Genomic DNA, 21,687 nt, shown 5'->3' on the forward strand with positions numbered 1-21,687 from the left:
TCGTTTGCCTTATTAAGTCACTCACAATTGCTTAAGTTTCTCTTGAATGAATATAAACATTGAATTTGGAAAACTATGGACACTGATTTTTTAAAAATTGAGATACAATTTACATACTAAAACATTTACCCTTTTATGATTCAGCGGTTTTTAATATATTTTAAGATTGTGCAACCATCATCACTATCTAATTCCAGAACATTTTTTCACCCCCAAAAGCAATCCTGAACCCATTAGCAGCTCCCTACTTCTCTCCAGGCCCTGGGAACCACCAGTCTACTTTTTGTCTCTATGGGTTTGGGTATTGTGGACATTTTTTTTTAAGATTTTATTTATTTATTTATTTGTCAGAAAGAGAGAGAGAGAAAGCACACAAGCAGGCAGAGAGGCAGGCAGAGGTGGAGAGAGAGGCAGGCTCCCCGCTGAGCAAGGAGCCCGATGCGGAACTCGATCCCAGGACCCTGGGATCATGACCTGAGCCGAAGGCAGGGGCTTAACCCACTGAGCCACCCAGGTGTTCCAATGTGGACATTTCATATAAATGGAATCATACAACTTGTGGCCTTTTGTGTCTGGCTCCTTTCATTTAGCATAGTGTTTTTGAAATCCATCCATATTGTAGCATGTATGTATCACTACTTCATTCCTTGTGACTGAATAATATTTCATTGTATGGCCATACCACATTTTCTTAATCACTTACTAGTTGATGGACATTTTGGTTGTTTTGACTTCTTGGCTAATATGAATAGTGCTGCTATGAACATGGTATATGAATTTTTGTGTGAATATATCATTTCAGTTCTCTTGGGTATATACTTAGGAGTAGAATGGCTAGATCATATGTTAACTCTAAGTGTAACTGAGGAACTACCAAGCTGTTTCTCAAAGTGGCTGCACCATTTTATATTCCCATCAGCAGTGTTCGAAGTTCTGAATTTCTCTGCATCCCAACCAACACTTTCTATTGTCCATCCTTTTTTAAATTAAGTCTTTTATTTATTTAAGTAATCTCTAAATCCAGAGTGAGGCTCAAACTCACAAACTGGAGATCAGGAGTTGACTGAGCCTGCTAGCTGCCCCATATTGTCCACGTTTTTAAAAAAATTTTTTAAAGATTTATTTTAGAGAGAGCATGAGTGGTAGGGGCAAGGGCGAGGGAGAGAGAATCTCCAGCAGACTCTGTGCTGAGCACAGAGCCTGCACACAGGGCTTGATTTCACAACCCCGAGATTGTGTCCCCAAGCAAAACCAAGAATAGGATGCTCAACTGACTGAGACACCTAGGCTCCCTGTTCATCTTTCTTATTAAAGTCATTCCAGTGGGTGTGAAGTGTCTACGGAGTTTGATTTGTATTTCCTTGACGAATAATGACATTAAGCATCTTTCCATATTCTTATTGGCTATTTTAATAATTCTTTGGAAAATGTTTATTTAAATCCTTTGTGCTTTTTTAATTGGGTTATGTCTTTTTATTGTTGAGTTTTAAGTGTTCTTTGTATATTTTAGATACAAATCCCTTAGCAAATAAATGTATGGTTTGTAAATATTTCTTCACATTTTGGGGTTATCTTTTCACTTATTTGATAGTGTTCACTGAAGCACAAAACTTTCAAATTTTGATGAAATCAATTTATATATTTTTTTCCTTTGGTTGTTTGTGCTTTTGGTATCATATTTAAGAAACTTTTGCTTAAATCAGGCTCATGAAGATTTGTACCTATGTTTTTTTTTTTAAGAATTTTATTATTTTAGGGGAACCTGGGTGGCTCAGTGGGTTAAAGCCTCTGCCTTTGGCTCAGGTCATGATCCTGGGATCAAGCCCTGCATTGGGCGCTCTGCTCAGCGGGAAGCCTGCTTCCCCCTCTCTCTGCCTGCCTCTCTGCCTACTTGTGATCTCTATCAAATAAATAAATAAAATCTAAAAAAAAAAAAAGATTTTTTATTATTTTAGCTCTTACATTTAGGTCTGTGTTCCATTTTGAGTTAATTTTTGCTTGTGATATGAGTTATAAGTCGAATTCATTTTTGTATGTGGCTATTGAGTTTTCCCAGCCCCATTTTTTGAAAAGACTGTTCTTTCTCCTTTGAATGATCTTGATACCCTTTTCTGAAATCAGTTGACCATAGATGTAGAGATTTATTTCTGGACTTGCAATTCAGTTCTGTTTATCTACACATCTGTCCATGTGCCAGTACTACACTTCTTGATTACCTTAGCTTTTTGTAAAATTTAAAACTGGGAAGTGTGATTCCTCTAACTTTGTTCTTCTTTTCTAAGGTTGTTTTGGCTATTCTTAGATCCCTTGCATTTCTATATGAATTTCTTGATCATCTTATCAATTTCTATAAGAAATCCATCTGGGATTTTGATATAGATTTTATATGGAATCTGTAGATCCACTTCAGAGTATTGTCATCTTAAAAGAGTATTGCCATATTAAGTCTTCCAATCCATGGATATGGGATATCTTTGCTTATATTTAGGCTTATATTTTTTTCAGTGACATTTTGTGGTTTTCTACATATAACTTTTGCACTTTTTGGTTAAAGTTATTCCTAAGTATTTTATTCTTTTTGATGCTATTTTAAAATGAATTGTTTTCTTAATTTTATTTTAGTATGTTTATTGCTGGTATATAGAAATACAGTTGTTTTTTTATAATCTGATCCTGTTTCTTGTAAGCTTGGTGTTCTACTTCATTACCTCCAATAGTTTTTTGTGTATTCCTTAGCATTTTCTGAATGTAGGATCATGTTCCTCTGCAAATAGAGGTTTATGCTCTTTTTTAAGCCATTTAATCTGGTGAACAGGTTGTGTGATGAAGATTTCATTTGTAAGTTGAAAATTGTCATATAGCTACTTGGTAGTAGTTCAGGTAACTAAGTGTTCTAGATAGCTTCAAGTTATGAAGTAGTATTCTTTATTTGATTTTATTGGTGAAAATCATTCTAAAATGTTTTATGTATTTTCCTTGCTTAGAGTTTGTGTATTATGGGTGGTGTAGGAAGAACTAACATTGATTAAATACCCATTAGCATATTAGCATTTTGGTTTTTGTTTGTTTGTTTGTTTGTTTTTTTAAAGATTTTATTTATTTATTTGAGAGAGAGACAGTGAGAGAGAGCATGAGCAAGGAGAAAGTCAGAGGGAGAAGCAGACTCCCCATGGAGCTGAGAGCCCGATGCGGGACTTGATCCCGGGACTCCGGGATCATGACCTGAGCTGAAGGCAGTCGTCCAACCAACTGAGCCACCCAGGGGTCCCAGCATATTAGCATTTTGTAGATAATTTATATACCTTCTTATGTAAATCTCATTTATTTCTGTGATAGATATCTTTCTGGTGGGGCACCTGGTGGCTCAGTGGGTTAAGCCTCTGACTTCGGCCCAGGTCATGATCTCAGGGTCCTGGGATGGAGCCCTACATCGGGCTAATTGCTTGGTGGGGAACCTTCTTCCCCCTCTCCCTCTGCCTGCCTCTCTGCCTACTTGTGATCTCTCTCTTTGTCAAATAAATAAATAAATAAACTCTTAAAAAACTGATATCTTTCTGGGATTTTTTTTCACTAAAAAACTGAGATTAAGGGACATATTCATGGTCATATATCAAAGTTATAAGTCTTGAAACTCATACTCAAACCCAGCCTCTCTTGCTCCCCAGTCTTGCTGTTTTCTGAATACAGTAAACATAATTAGGATTATTTATCAATTTCAGTGTTATGAAGTGATGAAGAAAGAACTAGAAATGGCATAGCACTCAAGGCTTAAAAGACTGAGGACTTTGGGACACCTGGGTGGCTCAGTCAGTTAAGCTGCTGCCTTCAGCTCAGGTCATGATCCCAGGGTCCTGGGATCGAGTCCCACATCAGGCTCCTTGCTCTGCAGGGAGCCTGCTTCTCTTTCTGCCTCTGCCTGCTTGTGTGCTCTCTCTCTCTGACAAATAAATAAAATCTTTAAAAGAAAAAAAAAGACTGGACCTTACTTTTTTGTAAAACTCATTTTTTGCTTTTTTCCTCCCTCCCCCCTTTTATTTACATGACATTATGAGGTATGTAAACTTGACTTCCTTTTTAAAATAGTAATAAGTAGGGGCATCTGGATGGCTCAGTGGGTTTAAGCCTCTGCTTTCAGCTCAGGTCTTGATCTTAGGGTCCTGGGATGGAGCTCTGTATCAGGCTCTCTGCTCAGTGGGGACCCTGCTTCTCCCCCTTTTTCTCTGCTTCCCTCTCTGCCTACTTGTGATCTCTGACTGTCAAATAAGTAAATAAAATCTTAAAAAAAAAAAGAAATTGAAAAAAAGTTTAAAAAATAATAGTAATAAGTAAACCATCCTTCTGTGCGTTTCTGATCCTCCAGAAAATCATTGTCATCTGTTATTTCTATGTTCTTTGGCTTATTTGCATCTTTTAAAGCCTCGTGATTTTCAAGTTGCTGACTCAATGGACTATAGGATTTTTTGTAATATTCTGTTTATGGTAGCTAGGCTCCAAAGATTGTCCTTAGTAAGGATCTTTAATCACATTTGTGTTGTTTCTTTTTTTGTTGAGTCTGGGCTGGCCTATGCTTTATATTAACCAATAGAATGAGACAGAAGTGAGGCTCTGTCAATTCTAGGGCTGGTCATTAAGAGGCAACTTCTGCTTGCTGTGTTTTGGAGCTCTGAATTGTTATGTAACCAGCCTAGATATTCAGCTGGAGAAATAGCATGGAAAGGCCACACGAAGAAGAAAGGCCCTGAGACTGTATTAGAGAGAAAGCATTAGCCAATGCAATGTCTCAGTTGAGCCTCTCCATCTGATTTTTATGACATTAGAGACTCCAAGCATGACCAGTGGGAGATTGAGCCCAAATCAACCCTCAGAACTATGTGATATAAGAAAAAAAGTTGTTTCAAATTATTAAGTTTGGAGTGGTTTGTTAAATAGGAACAAATAACTGAAACACTGTTCTAGTTTATCTCTTGATTTCTTTTTGTAATTAAGAGAAAAGTAACAAAGTGAGATGAACATATCATAAGTATACAATTTGCAGAGTATGATACATGTTTATATCTATGAAACTAACAATTTAATCAATATATATAAATTTCCTTCACCCCAGAAAATTTCTTCATACTTCCTACTGGTCAATGCTCACCCCTCATAGACAGTAACCACCTTGTGTCAACTTGTTTAATGGCTTTTTGGCCAAATTCACTTACTTTCTTAATTTATTTAGTTTTATTTAATTAGTTTTTATTTAGAAATCATAATGACATTTAGGATGTCTCTGTCCCACCTCTCTGCTGCTATAAATTGAGATTTAGAAGTAAAAAGTAGGGGAAATTGAAGAATAAAATAAAAATATATACTCGAGTATGGAGAATTCTGATGAATATATATTTTTCAGTATGTGTAAGAACTTATTCATAATCATACTTCTTACTCATGGCTCTTTCCTATGCTCTGGGCTCTGTTATCCTGTTCTTCTATGAATTTTACATCTTTCATTTACCATCTCTGTGTGCCAGAGAGTCCTGGTTCAACATCAACAAGCTAGGTTAGAGATTGTGTTACATTGCTTACAATGCTTTTAAAAAGAGGAAATGAAAATTGGTCAGCTAAAACTAAATAATCAAAAAAAAAGAAGAACTTAAACCAGTTACTTGGCATATTGGTTTAATTCAGCTCTGACATGCTTGTGGAAAAACAGAGGAAAATGGCTGGGCCTTATCAGAAGTCCTGAGTCATCTTTATGTACCTAGCATCATGGAGTATTAAAGGAAGTCAGTCTATTATGAGGATTAGGTCCTGCCAGGATTTGCACAGGAAATACAAAAGCAAGAGTATGTACCATATGAATGATGGTTGAGCTTTAAAGCACTGTAAATCTGTGCTCATGTAAAATGTGGATCCTTGCAGTGCCTGAAACTAGATTCGCAACTTCTGTTTTCTTGAGGAAGGACTGGTAACTTTCAAGAGGGGTAGGCAGAGGTTAAAGCATAGAAGTTCCTCCTTAAAGATTATTTCCTTTTATTTGAGGTTTTTGTGAAGTTCTTCAAATTTTCCTTAGAAATGCTGTTGGAGGGCAGGGAGTTATTAGTATTTTGGGGATTAGAATTATTTCAGTACAGTACTAATAATATTTCAAAGACATAATGTTTGTAAAGTACCTGGTCTAGTTCCTGGTATACAGTAAGTGGCCAGTGAATACTAATTTCCCATTAGAGTTCAGAGAAGAACATCAAAGCCAAGTGTGAAAAGGAAAAATTGGCTTACAAGTGCATCCATGAGCCAGAAGAAGTAGGATTTAGATAGGCTGATATTGAGGAGGACGTTTTTGTCATGGTAGTATGACCCACATAGCAAGCCCCACTTTGAGTATAAGTGAAAGTAGTGGTAAAGATGGCTGTAAAGGTAATTTGTAGCATATTTTGGAAACTCTTTAGTATTACTGAGAAGAAGTTCATAATAAATCTGTTAAGTAATGAGTCACTGAGGATGGTTTTTGGGCTGAAGAGTTACCTAATCAAAACTGAGCCACAGGGAGATTAATACGGCAGTGACGTGTGACATATGCTAGAGTGAAGAAAGACTGATGGCACAGAAATCATTCTGGAGAGTACTGCAGTAATCCAGGCTGCAGGAAAACCCGATTCCTGGGTTTGATTTTCCATTCTTTTCTCCAGCAAATGAAAATACTTGCATCATCTTTATTGTGAATACATATTTTTATTTGTTTTTTTGTATTTATTTGTTTTACAGCACTTTGGGGAGTACTTTCATGAGACTTACTGATTTTAAATTTTCTATCAGTTCTTCAATATAAATGGCAGATAGTCTACCTAAGAGTAGACCTGTCAGGCAACCCTCTTGGGTCTCCTCCCTCTTCAGGAGCTTTTTTTTTTTTTTTTTTTTTTTTTTTAAGATTTTTTATTTGACAGAGAGATCACAAGTAGAGAGGGAGGCAGAGAGAGAGAGAGGAGGAAGCAGGCTCCCTGCTGAGCAGAGGGCCTGATGTGGGACTTGATCCAGGACCCTGAGATCATGACCTGAGCCAAAGGTAGAGGCTTAACCCACTGAGCCTCCCAGGCACCCGTCAGGAGCCTTTTCTATTCAGTAAATTTTTACTATCGCTCAATAAACTTTGCTTTGCTGGCCAAAAAAAGAAAGAAAGAAAAAAAAAAAGCAGACCTAAGTCTGTTGACTCCCAATTTCAGATTCTTTCTGTTTATATGCTCTTGCATTTCAGAAGCGGCTCTTAAGGCTACCATTAGCAGTCAGGAATTTCATATACTTGGGAATATTTAGGAATGTAATGGACAGGCTTTTTTTCAGGAAATCGAGAACTACTAATGGTACCACAAAAAAACCAAGAGGGGCACCTGGATGGCTCAGTTGGTTGAGCAACAGACTCTTGGTTTCAGCTCAGGTCATGCTTTCAGGGTCATGGGAAAAAAAACAACCCAAGAGGATACTACCTTTTAGACACATACAGTTTAGTTGGAAGAAAATTGGAATGATATCTGAAAGCTTTATTCAGTATTTCAGAGATCCTCAGGTGGCTGACATGATGGGGTTAAAACATTTTTCCAGGAAACTTCAATACACATTTATCAAAAGCACTAGTGTATTTTGTATTTTGTTACCTTGTCCTTAAATCACTCCATTGGAATACTCAATTTCTTTAAATATTTTAATTATCTAAGATGGAAGGAAATATAAGAAATTGGTAATATTTGTTGCATTTGGGAAAAGAGATTGATGTCAGAGAAACTGGAGTAGAATTTGTACTTTTAAGTTTTATACCATTGTGTGGTAACATTGTGACCTGTTTGAAAAGAAATTAAAATTAAATTCTTTTTTTTCTATGTCCTTTTTGTGGATAGAATATGTTTAAAATACTTGACTGTATTTGAATGTCACATAAGTGGCCTGTATTTTCAGTTCATTGTCCATATATTTTGCTATTCATGCAAAAAAATGTGTGTCCATAGTTGAAAATTAACAATTTCAAATTAAGAAAAAGGAAATGCTGCTAGACTCTTAGTCTGAAATCCTTTAATTGCAAAACAACTTTTCTCTTTTCTTGTTTAGGTTGGGTGTTGAAAACAAAAACATATTTTAGTAGAAATTCCCCTGTATTATTGCTTGGAAAATGTTACCATTTTAAATATGAAGGTAAGTGCTAAATTTGTAATCCATTTAAAAATCTTTCTAGAAATTCATTGTGTAACTGTTTTCATTGTTTTATTTCCAGATTAATCTACTTTTGGCATATTTCTTTTTGCTTACTTATACTTTTTTTATTGTAGCAAAATACACATAAAATGTACCTTCTTAATAATTTTTAAGTTGTATTTAATTGCTGATGACTTTTGAGAGAGCAGTTTCACTGGAGTGGTAAAGATAGAAAAGTAACAGCACCTAGCCTGCATTTACTCAGCATAGGTATGATATTTGGGAGAGAAGAATTTTTTTTTAAAAGATTTTATTCATTTATTTGAGAGAAAGAGAGAGACCGAGGGATCATGAGCAGGGGTGGGGCATAGTGAGAGAGACCTGCATATTCCCTGAGTGGGGAGCCTGACACCAGGCTCCATCCCACGACCCTGAGATCATGACCTGAGCCAAGGTCAGATGCATAACTGACTGAGCCACCCAGGCGCTTCAGCGAAGAACTTCTTATATAAAACATAACATTATAGGGGCGCCTGGGTGGCTCAGTGGGTTAAAGCCTCTGCCTTCGGGGCACCTGGATGGCTCAGTGGGTTAAGCCTCTGCCTTCAGCTCAGGTCATGATCTCAGGGTCCTGGGATCCAGCCCCATATCGGGTTTTCTGCTCAGTGGGGAGCCTGCTTCCCTTCCTCTCTCTCTGCCTACTTGTGATCTCTGTCAAATAAATAAATAAAATCTTTAAAAAAAATAACATTATCGCCTATACAAGAAAATATTGATCAATTTGACCAAATACAAATTTAAAATATCTATATGACAGAAGACACCATAAACAAAATTTCATAGCAAGCAAGATAGAGAAGATATTTACACATACTCTTTCATTCTCTTTTCATGTGTGTAGGTGTCTTATCTCTATGTGTATTACATGATGATCTTTCTCTCTCTCCATCTACATCTTAAACAAAAGGTTAGTTTCCAAAATAATAATGAACTACAAATTTAATATAAAACATATAAACAATCCAAGAAAAAAGTGAGCCAAGAAAATCAACAGGCCAGGTGCTTTTTAAGTAGAAATCTGAACGGCCAAATATGGAAAAGTGCTAAAAATTAAAATGAGATGACTATTTCTTAGTCATCGGATTTGCAAAAATTGAAAGGTTTCATGATATCAAATGTTAACAAGGATATGAAGAAATAGAAATGCAAGCACGGGTGATCAGAGCATAAATTGGTACAACCTCTTCATGAGAAATTTGAGAGTGCTTAGAAAAATTGAAAATATATACAACTTAGAACCCAGAAATTTGACCTTTAAGTATTTACCGTAGTGAAGTTCCCCATATGTGTGGAGAACACACGTACAAGGATGTTTATTGTAGCTTTATTGAAATAAAAAGTTGGAAACAACTTAAGTATTCAGTAGTAGGAGGTTTGATTAATAACGTTATTTATTTATTCCACAAATATTTATTGAGAGTCTTATAATGTGCCAGGTGAGGAGTTGATGTTGAAAGTATGATAGGCACAGTCCTTACTGTCAAGGAACTTATTGTCCAGCAGATAAGACATTAAACAAATAAGTAAAAAAAGTCATCAATACCATTATATTTGTGATGAAGCAGAAGTACAGGCTGCTATAAAACTACAGGAGACCAAATTAGAAAAGTTGCTAATGGATGTATTTCAAAATAGTTTAAAAAATAAGGGGATGTATTAACATACACAAGCAGAAGTCCCATGTAGGGACGGCTTTAGGTTGGTTAATTCAGGGCCTCTGTGACATCAAGGACTCATATTCTGTTTATCTTCCTACTCTGCCAATCTCGGCATGGTGGCCTTATCTTCACCTACCACTCCTTAAAGTATCAAGTGTCTGTTTCAGCACCAAGCTAGGATATATAACCAAAACGACAGAATCCAGTGGAAGAAAGACTTTTTCTTTGTATTATTTCTTTATTACAAATATCGAGTTATTATTTTAATAACTTTATATTAAATCTTTAGAATTTTGAATTATGAATTATTCATACATAGAGAAGATAAAAACCTTGTGTATATACTTTTAAGGAGTATAACAAAACTGAACTCAACACAAAAAACACAATATTACTTTATTTAGCTTTAATTTGATATGACATAATACTGTATGTTAATTATATTGTAAGAATTCTACTTTCTCTTTGTCACCATTACTTGATATTTTCCTTTTTAATTAGAGCTACATTTTGATTTTAATTTTCATTTCTCTGATAACTAATGGAATGAGCATATTTTCATAAACATTTTTCCGTTTGGATATGTCTTCTATTAGATTCTCTTTTACTTATTGATTCATTCCTAAGTTTTCTTTATGTATTCTAGATGTGAATCCTTTTTTGAAAATATTTGTAGGAAATGTCTTCTTTTAATCTATTGGTTTCTTTTTCACTCACTTAATGTTATCTTTCAAAGAACAGTAGCTCTTAATTTTAATACAGTCTGGTTAACTATTTTACCTCCTTACATAGTTATTGCTATTGTGTTCTGTTTAATAAATTCTTGGTTACCTCAGGACAAGAACATGTTCTCTCCAGTATTTTGAAGCTGTCATTTCTTTGTTCTCTCTGGTTGTTGTTGTTGTTTTTTTAAAGATTTTATTTATTTATTTGACAGACAGAGATCACAAGTAGGCAGAGAGGCAGGCAGAGAGAGAGGAGGAAGCAGGCTCCCTGCCGAGCAGAGAGCCCAATGCGGGACTTGATCCCAGGACCCTGAAATCATGACCTGAGCCGAAGGCAGAGGCTTTAACCTACTGAGCCACCCAGGCACCCTCTCTCTGGTTGTTTTCAAGATAATTTTTTTTTTTTTTTGTCTTTCATTTGAACTTTCTTTTACTCTACTTAGAATTCATGTCTTTCTTAAAATCTGAGATATTTTCAGCACTTTTAATTTATAGCTATTCCCCATTCTTCCTATTCTCTCCAGCATCTCTGATAAATCTTTGTTAGATTTTTTCGTGTCTCTGAAATTCTTTGTTTTATTTTATTTTATTTTTTTACATATTCTATTACTTTGTCTCTCTGTGCTGTATTCTGAGCAATTTTTTAGCTCTTAATTCTGGTTTCTTAATTATCTCCTGAGTGGTATGTAATTTTCTGTTTAATCTTACACCAAATTTCTATTTTTAGTTATTATATTTTTCATTTCTAGCAGTTCCATTTGATTTTCTTTCCTATGTGCCTGATCAGTTTTAATAGTCTGGTTTTAGTTATTTGTTTTTCAATACTCTTCTATTTTTTAAACATATGCATACTTATTTTATCCTATACTTTGATAATTACAAGAGCTGTAGTCTTTGAGAGTTCATTTTACATTTTGCTTACTTATAATTATTTCTCATATTAACTTGTTTAATTGTGATAGTCAGCCTTGATTGAACCCTCAATGATAATAGCAGTTCTCTTCTGTTTCCTTTATCAGCTTTCATTTCACTTTGTTGTGGTTCTTTGAGACTTCCCATGCTTTGTAGAGCTCAGCTCTCACATCTCTCCCATCATAAAAAACAAAAGCAAAACTAAAGTTTAAAAACCCCTCTTCCTTTGGTTCCACTTATCTTACATTCACCTGACAAATGTTTATTGCATCCATTATGAACTGAATGAACTCTCTGCAAAGTCCTGGAGCTTTAGGGGTGCAGAAGAAAGCATTCCTTCTCCTCTAGTGTACTTGAAATTTGGAAAGGAGGCAAATGTAGATAAATATTATAGATTAATTAAGATTGTGAAAAGAAAAGCCAGTAAAAGAATGGAATAGTAGGGGCAGTATTACTATAGTGGAAAGTCAACAGGACAATGAAGTTCATTTAGTATTGGCAATTTTCCAATAATATTTAGAGTAAATTTTTTTCGGGGGCAGAGAGGGGTAGGGGCAGAGAGAGGGAGAATCCTAAGCAGGTTCCACGCCCAGCATGGAGCCCTATTAGGGTTCCTCTTCTGACCCTAAGAACATTACATAAGCCAAAATCAAGAGTCAAAGGCTTAACTGACTGAGCCACCTGGGCGCCCTGTAAATTTTAAATTTAGAGTAAATGTTTAGAGTAAATTTAGAGACTAGATCTTTTTTTTTTTAAAGATTTTATTTGTTTATTTGACACAGAAAGAGAGAGAGAGAGTACAAGCGGGAGGAGCAGCAAAGGCAGAGGGAGGAGCATACTCCCCGCTGAATAGGGAGCCCAATATGGGACTTGATCCAGGACCCTGGGATCATGACCTAAGCCGAAGGCAGCCACTTAACTGACTGAGCTACCCAGGTGCCCTAAAGACTAGATCTTAAAAGGATAAAGAATTAATCACTTCATCAAGGTAGGAGATTAGGCAAGCCACAGGATAAGGGTGTGAGAGTTATGTACTGTTGTATCAGATTTCAAACAAATTTAAATGTCTCTAAAGTAGAAATATTTGACATATTTGTAGGGCCTTGTTAAATTTCTAGGCATTTCTATTTGTAATTAACTTCAAATAGTGAGAGAAATTCATTGATCATGGGGGTTTGGTAGTCATTCTTTTTATTGTCATTGAATCTGTATGCCACAAGTTACCTTCATTAAGCTGAATATTATGAAGTTCAGGTGACTGTGATTTTTTTTCAGAATGAACTTGAAGGAGGATAGGTGCAGCAAAAATAAAGAATAAAAGCATGATAAAACTGTTTTAACATCCTGCAGAAGGGCATTGGAAATTGAACTCCTTGGAATTGAGAGTTGTAGGCAGATTTATCTATCCACCTGTCCACCCACCTAAACCAAGCAACATTTATTAGGATCTACTTGTTTAAGACACTGTGCTGCATGCTGAGGTTGTAAAGGTGACTAAGATATTCTCTCTTTTTCGTTTTGAGAGAGTAATCAAGGAATGTTAGTTCATTTGAGCCTCAGTATTTTGTAAATTATTGGGCAAACAGTGACCACAGTTTTCACACAGAAATTGTATTATAGGTAATCAATTTGAAAAAGCTTTTTAAAATGATATATGTGGGTCAGAGCAGTTTTTAAAAAACTATATTTCAACATGAAAGGATAACTATATAGTTAGGAATTTCATATTCTTACTCTTCAGCTTCTTAGTTTTGATTATATAATTTGAGTATAAATATTCATGACAATAAATACAATGTGCACCTTTTATTTGATTTTAAGAACAAGTTTATGTGATCACATTCAGTCTTACATATTGACAAATCATGATATTTTATTTGCAAATCTCATTTTAGAGAGCACTAATATGTATATCCTCAGCCAAATGAGGCAAAAACAAAAGGTATTTTTATATTATCCCCTCATAAAAGAGTTGATTATATTTGGAATATAGGATATTATTATTAACAGTGTTACTGATGATACCTTTTATTAGCTAGTTCAAGAGTGTACAAAACATTTCAGCATCCATTCGCATTTGATTTTCATAATAGCCTGATTAGGCAGAATAACATTTATCTTCATTTAAATTGAAAAAAAATCTATTAGAAAAACTATAATATAGTCCATATCTAATGGGCAGTAATGGGGACATAATACCATTATTGACATTTCTTTGCGTATATTTAGATTATAGTTTATATTTTTATTTTGTAGATGAGAATAAACTGTTACCTGCAAGATCAGGATGTACAATAGAAGATCATGTAATTGCGGGAAATGTAGAAGAATTTCGTAAAGATTTCATTTCAAGAATATGGTTGACCTATAGGGAAGAATTTCCTCAAATAGAAGGCTCGGCTTTGACAACAGACTGTGGTTGGGGCTGTACATTAAGAACTGGCCAGATGCTATTGGCTCAAGGACTCATACTACACTTTCTTGGTAGAGGTAAATAAAATCTCTGTTTTTGTACGGAATTTTTGTTTTGGAGAGCCAGGGACAGAGGAAGAAGGAGAGAGAGAATCTTATGCAGGTTCCATGCCCAGCACAAAGCCTGACGTGGGGCTCAGTCTCAGAACCCTGAGATCATGACCTGAGCCAAAATCAAGAGTCAGAGGCTTAACCGACTGAGCCACCCAGGCTCACCTGTTTGTTTTTTTTAATTTGAGGTCCAGCTTATAAACTGTGTAAAATTTTGTATAGTTAATTTCTTGACTTCCTTATGTCTTCTAAAGGTTGTAACTAATCTAGCATATTCTATCTTTATTGAACTAGGGTGTGTATTACTTACATGTATGAGTTTTTAGTAGCCTTTGGTTTTTTTTTGTTGTTATTTAGTTTTTTTTGATTGAATTATCTGGATTATCTCCAGTTCAGTAAATCTTGAGCAGGTCAATAGCAGTGACTTTGAGCAGGTAGTTGTTATTTGTATATTATTTAAATCTTAAGAAATTTAAGCCATTTCTTTATTTTCTCTCTACATATCAATAATGCTTTAAAATGTTTTTATCTTTACAAATATGATTATAATCGGTTAACTTGATTATGCATATTCTTAATAAGGTTATCATGCTTCATCTTAAGATTATCATGTTTCATCTTTTAGACTCTCAAAAATATCATTGATACTTCTTACATATATCTATTTAAAAAAAAAACAAAAACCTTTCTTACCATTTCTGTTAGTCCATTTTTTTATAATTTGTACATTTGTAGGAAGATTTTGGTTTGGTATTTTAGCCTATCATATATGGTTATTACTAAGTATTATCATATTTTTAAAGTGTTAAATAATTTCCCTGCATTGCATGGCAAATATTTGGTAACCTTTCTGTAGGGATTATTGATGAGATTATTTAGAGAGAATGTTTATTAAAGAGTGGTATGGATAATACAAAGAAAAAGAATTTTTAAACTTTCTCTGAGAGGATTTATTTGTAGTCTTGTGCAGTCATTGGCAAGAATTGGGATATTTTTCACAGTCCTAATTAGTTCTCTGAGTCTGTGACTCATTTTTTTAACCTAAAGTTACATGTGTGCTTGAAACTGTCTTATCATAAAAACTGTGAAGTAGTGAATATAGTTGGTTTGGGGGGGGGATCTTTGATCTTTAATGACTTCTGTTTATCAACTTCTCATTTACTAGAAAATTGATATTACTCTCTAAACAATGATTATTTTGAAAGGATTGTTTGAGAAAAAAAGAAAAGAAATTTAAAACTTCTATGGTTAGACTTATATTTTAACATATAATCAAAATCCTCTTTCTGAAGTTATTCTCTCATTCATGTTAGTGATTATGTTTATTGTGCCTTTGGGTAGTCAAGACTGGATATCTTATAAACAATACTGGTAAGGGAGTACAGATGTCCTCATTCCATTTCAGCACTGTCAAAGAAAAGAAAAGAAAAGAAAAGAAAAAGAAAAGCATTTTCTGGAGTTGTTTATTTGTACCTGAGTTTACTATTTTTTAAAAAATTAATCTCAATACTTTTGTTTAACATATCACAAAGCTTTATTGAGATATAATTTATATAACATAAAGTCACTCAGTTAAAGTGAACAATTCAGTGGTTTTTGGTATGCTTCCAGGGTTCTGCAACCATCACCATTACCGAATTTTAGGACATTTTCATCATCCCCAAAAGAAACCTCCTATCCTATGACAGTCACTCCCAATACCCTGCTTGCCATATGCAAACAATCTACTTTCTTTCTCTATAAATTTGCCTACTTCTGAGTTTACTGTTTTAGTTTAGTAACCTGTATCACTTTAAATGCTATCTACTTACTTTAGTAGAATTGTTAAAATCTATTTAAAAGATCTGAACACCTTGCTTTGGAACTACTATAGCTTGGACGTGGCCTGATGCTTTGAACATTGAAAATTCAGACTCTGAATCATGGACTTCCAACACTGTAAAAAAATTTACTGCATCATTTGAAGCATCACTTTCAGGGGAAGGAGAACTCAAAACCCCAACAGTTTCTCAGAAGGAAGAAATCAGAAGATATTCTGATGATCATGAAATGCGAAATGAAATTTATCACAGGAAAATCATCTCTTGGTTTGGTGATTCCCCTTTGGCTCTCTTTGGTTTACATCAACTAATAGAATATGGAAAGAAGTCTGGGAAAAAAGCCGGAGATTGGTATGGACCAGCTGTGGTTGCTCATATTTTAAGGTAAAATTGTATTGAAATCTTTCATCTTACGACAGAGGTCCTTAGGCTTAGAGATACTGATTTTTGCAGTGCATATATAAAATTGGCAGTTCTAAAGTCTTACTGCTTGAGAATATTCACAAGGAAGCTTTCATTTGCTAATAAGGAAAAAACAAGACCTTGCAACTCTAGTTGCATTTAATTTATCTATGACAAATTTTTCTTTTGTTCATTGGTATAGATATCCAGGGTTTGTGTCTAACCAGCTTTTCATTAGACCACCTTATTGGAATGTTCTAAAAACTAACAACTCTTTCAACCTTGGAACATACATAACATTATAGTTTTTTTTTTTTTTTTAATAGTGTAACCTGGGGGCTGTAATGTACTGATAGTGTAATGAAATGTCAAGAGCTAAAATGATGTTTTCAGCATTTCTTTGCACACATCAAATTCTTGTGAATTGTAAATGTATGGGACTATTAATATTATAATTATATCATAGTAAAAGTAAAGGGTCTGTGACATTCAGAGTAGTTAGAAAAAAGTCAAAAGTCAAATTTCACTGTTCCTCAGCCTTTTATGTGCCATTTGTTTGGATATTGCTTGATTTAAAAAAAAATTGTCTTATTTGTTGTGTGTTCCATTGTTGTAAATGGAATCATTAATATATCATCCAGATATAGTATGTTATAGTAAGTTTACTCCATCTAAAATCATATATAAATTAGAAATTATTACATTTTTTTGCATATTAACAGGCTTTTATATTTTATAGGCCAGATGCTTACAAATGGAAATGTATTTGCCTAATGTTATTAAATGGATTGTTAATAATAATATCAAGTCCTGCTTGGTATGATATTTATAAAGATGTAATTATAAAAGCCTAGTTTCTATTCTCCAAGATACTATGTTCTGACACCAGGGATCAGAACACTTTTTCTGTAAAAGGCCTCATGGTAAATATTTTAGGCTTTGTAGGCTATAAAGGGCTCTGTTGCCTACTTTTCTTTTCTTTTTTTGTTTTATAACCCTTCAAAACTGTAAAAACCATTCTTAGCTTACAGGTTGTACAAAAGCAGGCCACAGGTTGTATTTGGCCTATGGCCCATAGTTTGCCAGTCCCTCTTCTAAATTAACACATGCAAACATAAATAATAAGTCATGTGAAATTAAAGAATTATAAAGATACAGTTAAATAAAAATATTTATATTTTTTCCAATTTGTCTAATTTCCTTTTACAGATATTATTGTGGCTTTTTTCAAATCATGTGTGCCATTGAGAACATAATACTCACTCAAATATTTTTCAGCTTGCAATTTTACTTATAGAATTCTAAGACTCAAAATCAGGAAATTCATTTGTTCAGGTTACTTAGGTTTTTGAGTGAAGGGAAAAATAGTCATGCTTGCATTTATTTATCTATTTATTTTATTTTATTTGTTTTTTTAATTTTTTTTAAAAGATTTTATTTATTTATTTGACAGAGAGAGATCACAAGTAGGCAGAGAGGCAGGCAGAGAGAGAGAGGAGGAAGCAGGCTCCCTGGTGAGCAGAGAGCCCGATACGGAACTCGATCCCAGGCCCCTGAGATCATGACCTGAGCCGAAGGCAGCAGCTTAACCCACTGAGCCACCCAGGCGCCCCGATTTATCTATTTATTTTAAAAGATTTATGTATTTATTTGAGAGAGAGAGAGAAAAAGAATCTCCAGCAGACTCCCCACTGAGCATGAGTGCATTTGGGGCTTGATCTCATGACCCTAAGATCATGACCTGAGTTGAAACTGAGTCCAAGTCTTAACTGAGGTGTCCCTGTAACTTATATTTTAATGTTCTTTGAGTAATTTAGTGTAAGGATTGACTTGATTTAGATGTCATTCAGATAATAGTTTTGAGAGCAGACACTATAGGTTAAATAAGAAAGTTAAAAAAAAAAAAAAGATGATGGCTCTTTCCCCTTAAATTAAACCTTTAACTATTAACTGAAAATGTTAGGCTTTTAAAGGATGATATGTGTTGTTTTTTAGAAAAGCAGTTGAAGAAGCAAGACACCCTGATTTACAAGGAATAACTATTTATGTTGCACAAGACTGTACAGGTGAGGAATATATATAATTCTAATGTTTATTATCTATTATTTGGTTATACTTTTTAATTTAGATATAATTGACATATAACATAATAGTTTCAGCTCTATAATATAATGACTCATTATTTGTATATATTGTAAAATGATCACACAGTAAGTCTGATTAACATCTGTCACCATATGTAGTCACAAAAATCTTTTTCTTGTGATAAAGACTTTTAAGATCTACTCTCTTAGCAACTTAAAAAAATATATTTTATTTATTTGAGAGAGAGAGAGGGAGCACACAAACGGAGGGAAGGCAGTGAGAAAAGGCATGGGACAAGGACAAGCAGACTCCATACTGAGCAGGGAGCTGGATATAGGGCTTGATCCCAGGACCCCAGGATCACCACCTGAGACTTGAGCCGAAGGCAGATGCCCAACCAACTAAGCCACCCATGTGCCCCTCTTAGCAACTTCCAAATATAACAAGGTATTATGAACTGTAGTCCCCATGCTCTACATTACATTCTCCTGACTTATTTATTTTGTAGCTGGAAGTTTGTACCTTTTGACTCCCTTTACCCGCTTCACCTTCTTCCCCACCCGCTGCCTCTGGAAACCAGCAGTCTGTCCTCTGCAGGTGAAGCTCATTTGATTAAAGTATATATATTAGTTCAGAAGAGTCAGAGATAGGGATGGTCATGTGTGTGCTGCCTCAGAAAAATGAGAGAACTTAAAGGTTTATAATTAGAAGTCATTACTGAGTAGTTTGGAAAAAGTAAGATGATAGAATTGAGACATGAAAAAAACTCTTGTTGCATTTTTGTACCTTTGGTTTAGATTGACTATGGGAGATAGGGAAACTGCTGAACAGAAGAATTTGGTAGCTCTTAACCTAAATTTGAAATTTAAAGGGAAGAAGTTGGGCACAAGTAGCAGAATTTGTTAATCAGCTAACTTCAAGAGCAGAAGAGTTTGGTTTTCTTCAAACAGGGAGTTTGAAGAAAGCTGTTTTGTAGTTGTTAAACAAAACAAAATAAAGTTTTGTCTGTATATGGTTCTACAAAATCCCCCCATTTTCTCTTGAAGTATTCTACTTAGGCTGTTAACACCCATCACTCTACCCAGACTGCTCTTACAATAATTTAATCTTGCTAAAAATCCAGGGGTCACTTCTCAGTCCTCACATTACATAATTTACCAGCAGCCTTTGACACAGTCGACCACTTTTTCCTCCTTGTAATGTTTTGTTTACTTGGTTTTTAGAATGCTGCTTTTCAGGTTTTCCTTCTATCTTGTCTACTCCTTCCCAGTCTTCTTTGCTGGTTTTCCTTATCTTGGTGATCTCTAAAATTGCACTCAGCCTTTAGACCTTTTCTCCTGTACACAGATTTGAATTCACCTGGTCTCATGGCTTTGCAGAACCATCTGTGTGCTGTCAACTCCCACATTTATAGGACCTTTCACCAAATCCAGGCTTTTATATCCATCACTGCCTACTCATCCTCTCTGCTTGCATGTTTAATAGATATTTGAGACTTAGCATGTCTAAAACTGAATTCCTGATTCTCCTCTTTGTGCCCCTCCTATGGTTGTCTATAGTATGCTTTTGTAAATGGTATGTCTCTTACTCTGTTTACTTGTACCAAAACCATTCAAATCATCTCTGACTCCCTTTTTTTCCTTCTCCCATCTTGCCTTTCACATATTAAGGAGTTCTTTAATTTACTGATCACTTTTAACCAGCTCCAAATGACCAACCCATGACTGTTCCCTACCTTCACAATTACTGCCCTTGTTTGAGCCACTATCATCTCATGATAGACTACTGCAATTCCTTCCTTCCTTTCTCTCTCCCTCCCTCCCTTCCTCCATCTCTTTTTTCTGTTGTTCTTTCTTCCTTTCTCTTCCTCCCTCCTTCTTCCTTTTCTTTTCCTCCCTGCCTCCCTCCCTTCATCCCTCCTTCCCTTCCTTTCCCCTTCCCTTCTCTTTCCTTCCTTGCTTTCTAGATTCATTTCTTTGAGAGAGAGCATGTGAGCATGACGGGGGAGGGACAGAGGGAGAGGCAGAGAGAGAATCTCAAGCAGACTTCCCACTGTCTGTGGAACTTGACACAGGGCCTGATCTCAGGACCCTGAGAGCATGACCTGAGCTAAAATCAAGAGTTGGATGCTTAACTTACTGAGCCACCCAGGCACCCTATTTTCTAGCTGTTCTATATGCTTCAGCCCTTGTCCCTACAGTCTATTATCAACACAGGAAACACAAGTAAAGTGTAAGTCATATTAGGACATTCCTTTTCTAAACTCTTCAGTGGCATGCTATGTCACTCAAAGTAGAAACTGCAGTCTTTACAATGGCCTTTAAGAGCTCACCCAGTCTCTTGCTTGCTTTGGCAGCACATACACTAAAATTGGAAAGAGTTCACCCATTTTGGGACACATGGGGGCTCAGTCGGTTAAATGTCTACCTTTGGCTCAGGTCATGATCCCAGAGTCCTGGGACTGAGCCTCACATTGGGCTCCCAGCTCAGTGGTAAATCTGCTTGCCTCTCTCCCTCTGCCACTCACCCTCACTCGTGCTCTCTCGCTCTTGCTCTGCCCTCTGTCAAATAAATAAATAAAATCTTAAAAAAAAAAGAAAAGAAAATGAGTTCACACAATCTGTCTTCATCCCCCCCCCCAGTGTTTTACTTTATCTCCTAACCTTATTTCCTGTTATTTTACCCCTTGCTAACTTCCCTCCAGAGACACAGGCCTCTTGTACCTGGAATGTGGTGGTTATGCTTCTGCCTTCAGGCATTTGCATTGATTGATCTTTATACCTGGAATGCTCTTCCCCCAAGTTCTGGCATTCTTGATTTCTTACTTTGTCTTGATTTAACTGTTAGGTTTCTCATAAGGCCCTCCTCCCCACCTTATTTTAACTCCCACCCCCCACACCTGCATTTCCTATCCATCTTTCTCCCTGTGTTTTTCTTCAAAGCACTCATTACCATCTGACGTATCTTTTTTTTTTTTTTTTAAGATTGTGTTTATTTATTTGAGATAGAGAGAGTGTGCATAAGTGGGAGGGGGTTGCAGAGGGAGAGGGAGAAGCAGACTGCCCAGTGAGCAGGGAGCCTGATGGGGCCTGATGGGATCATGACCTGAGCTGAAGGCAGACGCTTAGCCAGCTGAGCCACCCAGGGGCCCCAAACCATCTGACATACCTTACATTTTACTAATTTACTATCTATTTCCTTATATTAGAGTATATGATCTATGCAGACAGGGTTTTTCCTCTATATTGCTCACTGGTGAAGTCCTTGGTACCATATAGTAGCTACTCAATTAAGTATCTGAAGAATGTATAAGTGAGGTAGACATTTTTTGACTCATTG

The 21,687-nt window shown here is 35.5% G+C and overlaps 1 protein-coding gene across 4 annotated transcripts in view; it reads left to right on the forward strand.

Annotated features, from left to right (window-relative positions):
* Positions 1-21,687, forward strand: part of ATG4C (autophagy related 4C cysteine peptidase) — a 75,409-nt gene that overhangs the window by 24,178 nt on the left and 29,544 nt on the right. For all 4 annotated transcript variants that reach the window (XM_059374970.1, XM_059374968.1, XM_059374967.1 and 1 more), the window contains exons 3-6: positions 8,080-8,163; positions 13,775-14,008; positions 15,915-16,245; positions 18,259-18,329. In XM_059374970.1, coding sequence (XP_059230953.1) covers positions 8,080-8,163; positions 13,775-14,008; positions 15,915-16,245; positions 18,259-18,329 — 720 coding nt within the window. The remainder of the gene's footprint in view (positions 1-8,079; positions 8,164-13,774; positions 14,009-15,914; positions 16,246-18,258; positions 18,330-21,687) is intronic.

The sequence above is a fragment of the Mustela nigripes genome, chromosome 14 (assembly GCF_022355385.1).
Source record: "Mustela nigripes isolate SB6536 chromosome 14, MUSNIG.SB6536, whole genome shotgun sequence".
Taxonomy (NCBI): domain Eukaryota; kingdom Metazoa; phylum Chordata; class Mammalia; order Carnivora; family Mustelidae; genus Mustela; species Mustela nigripes.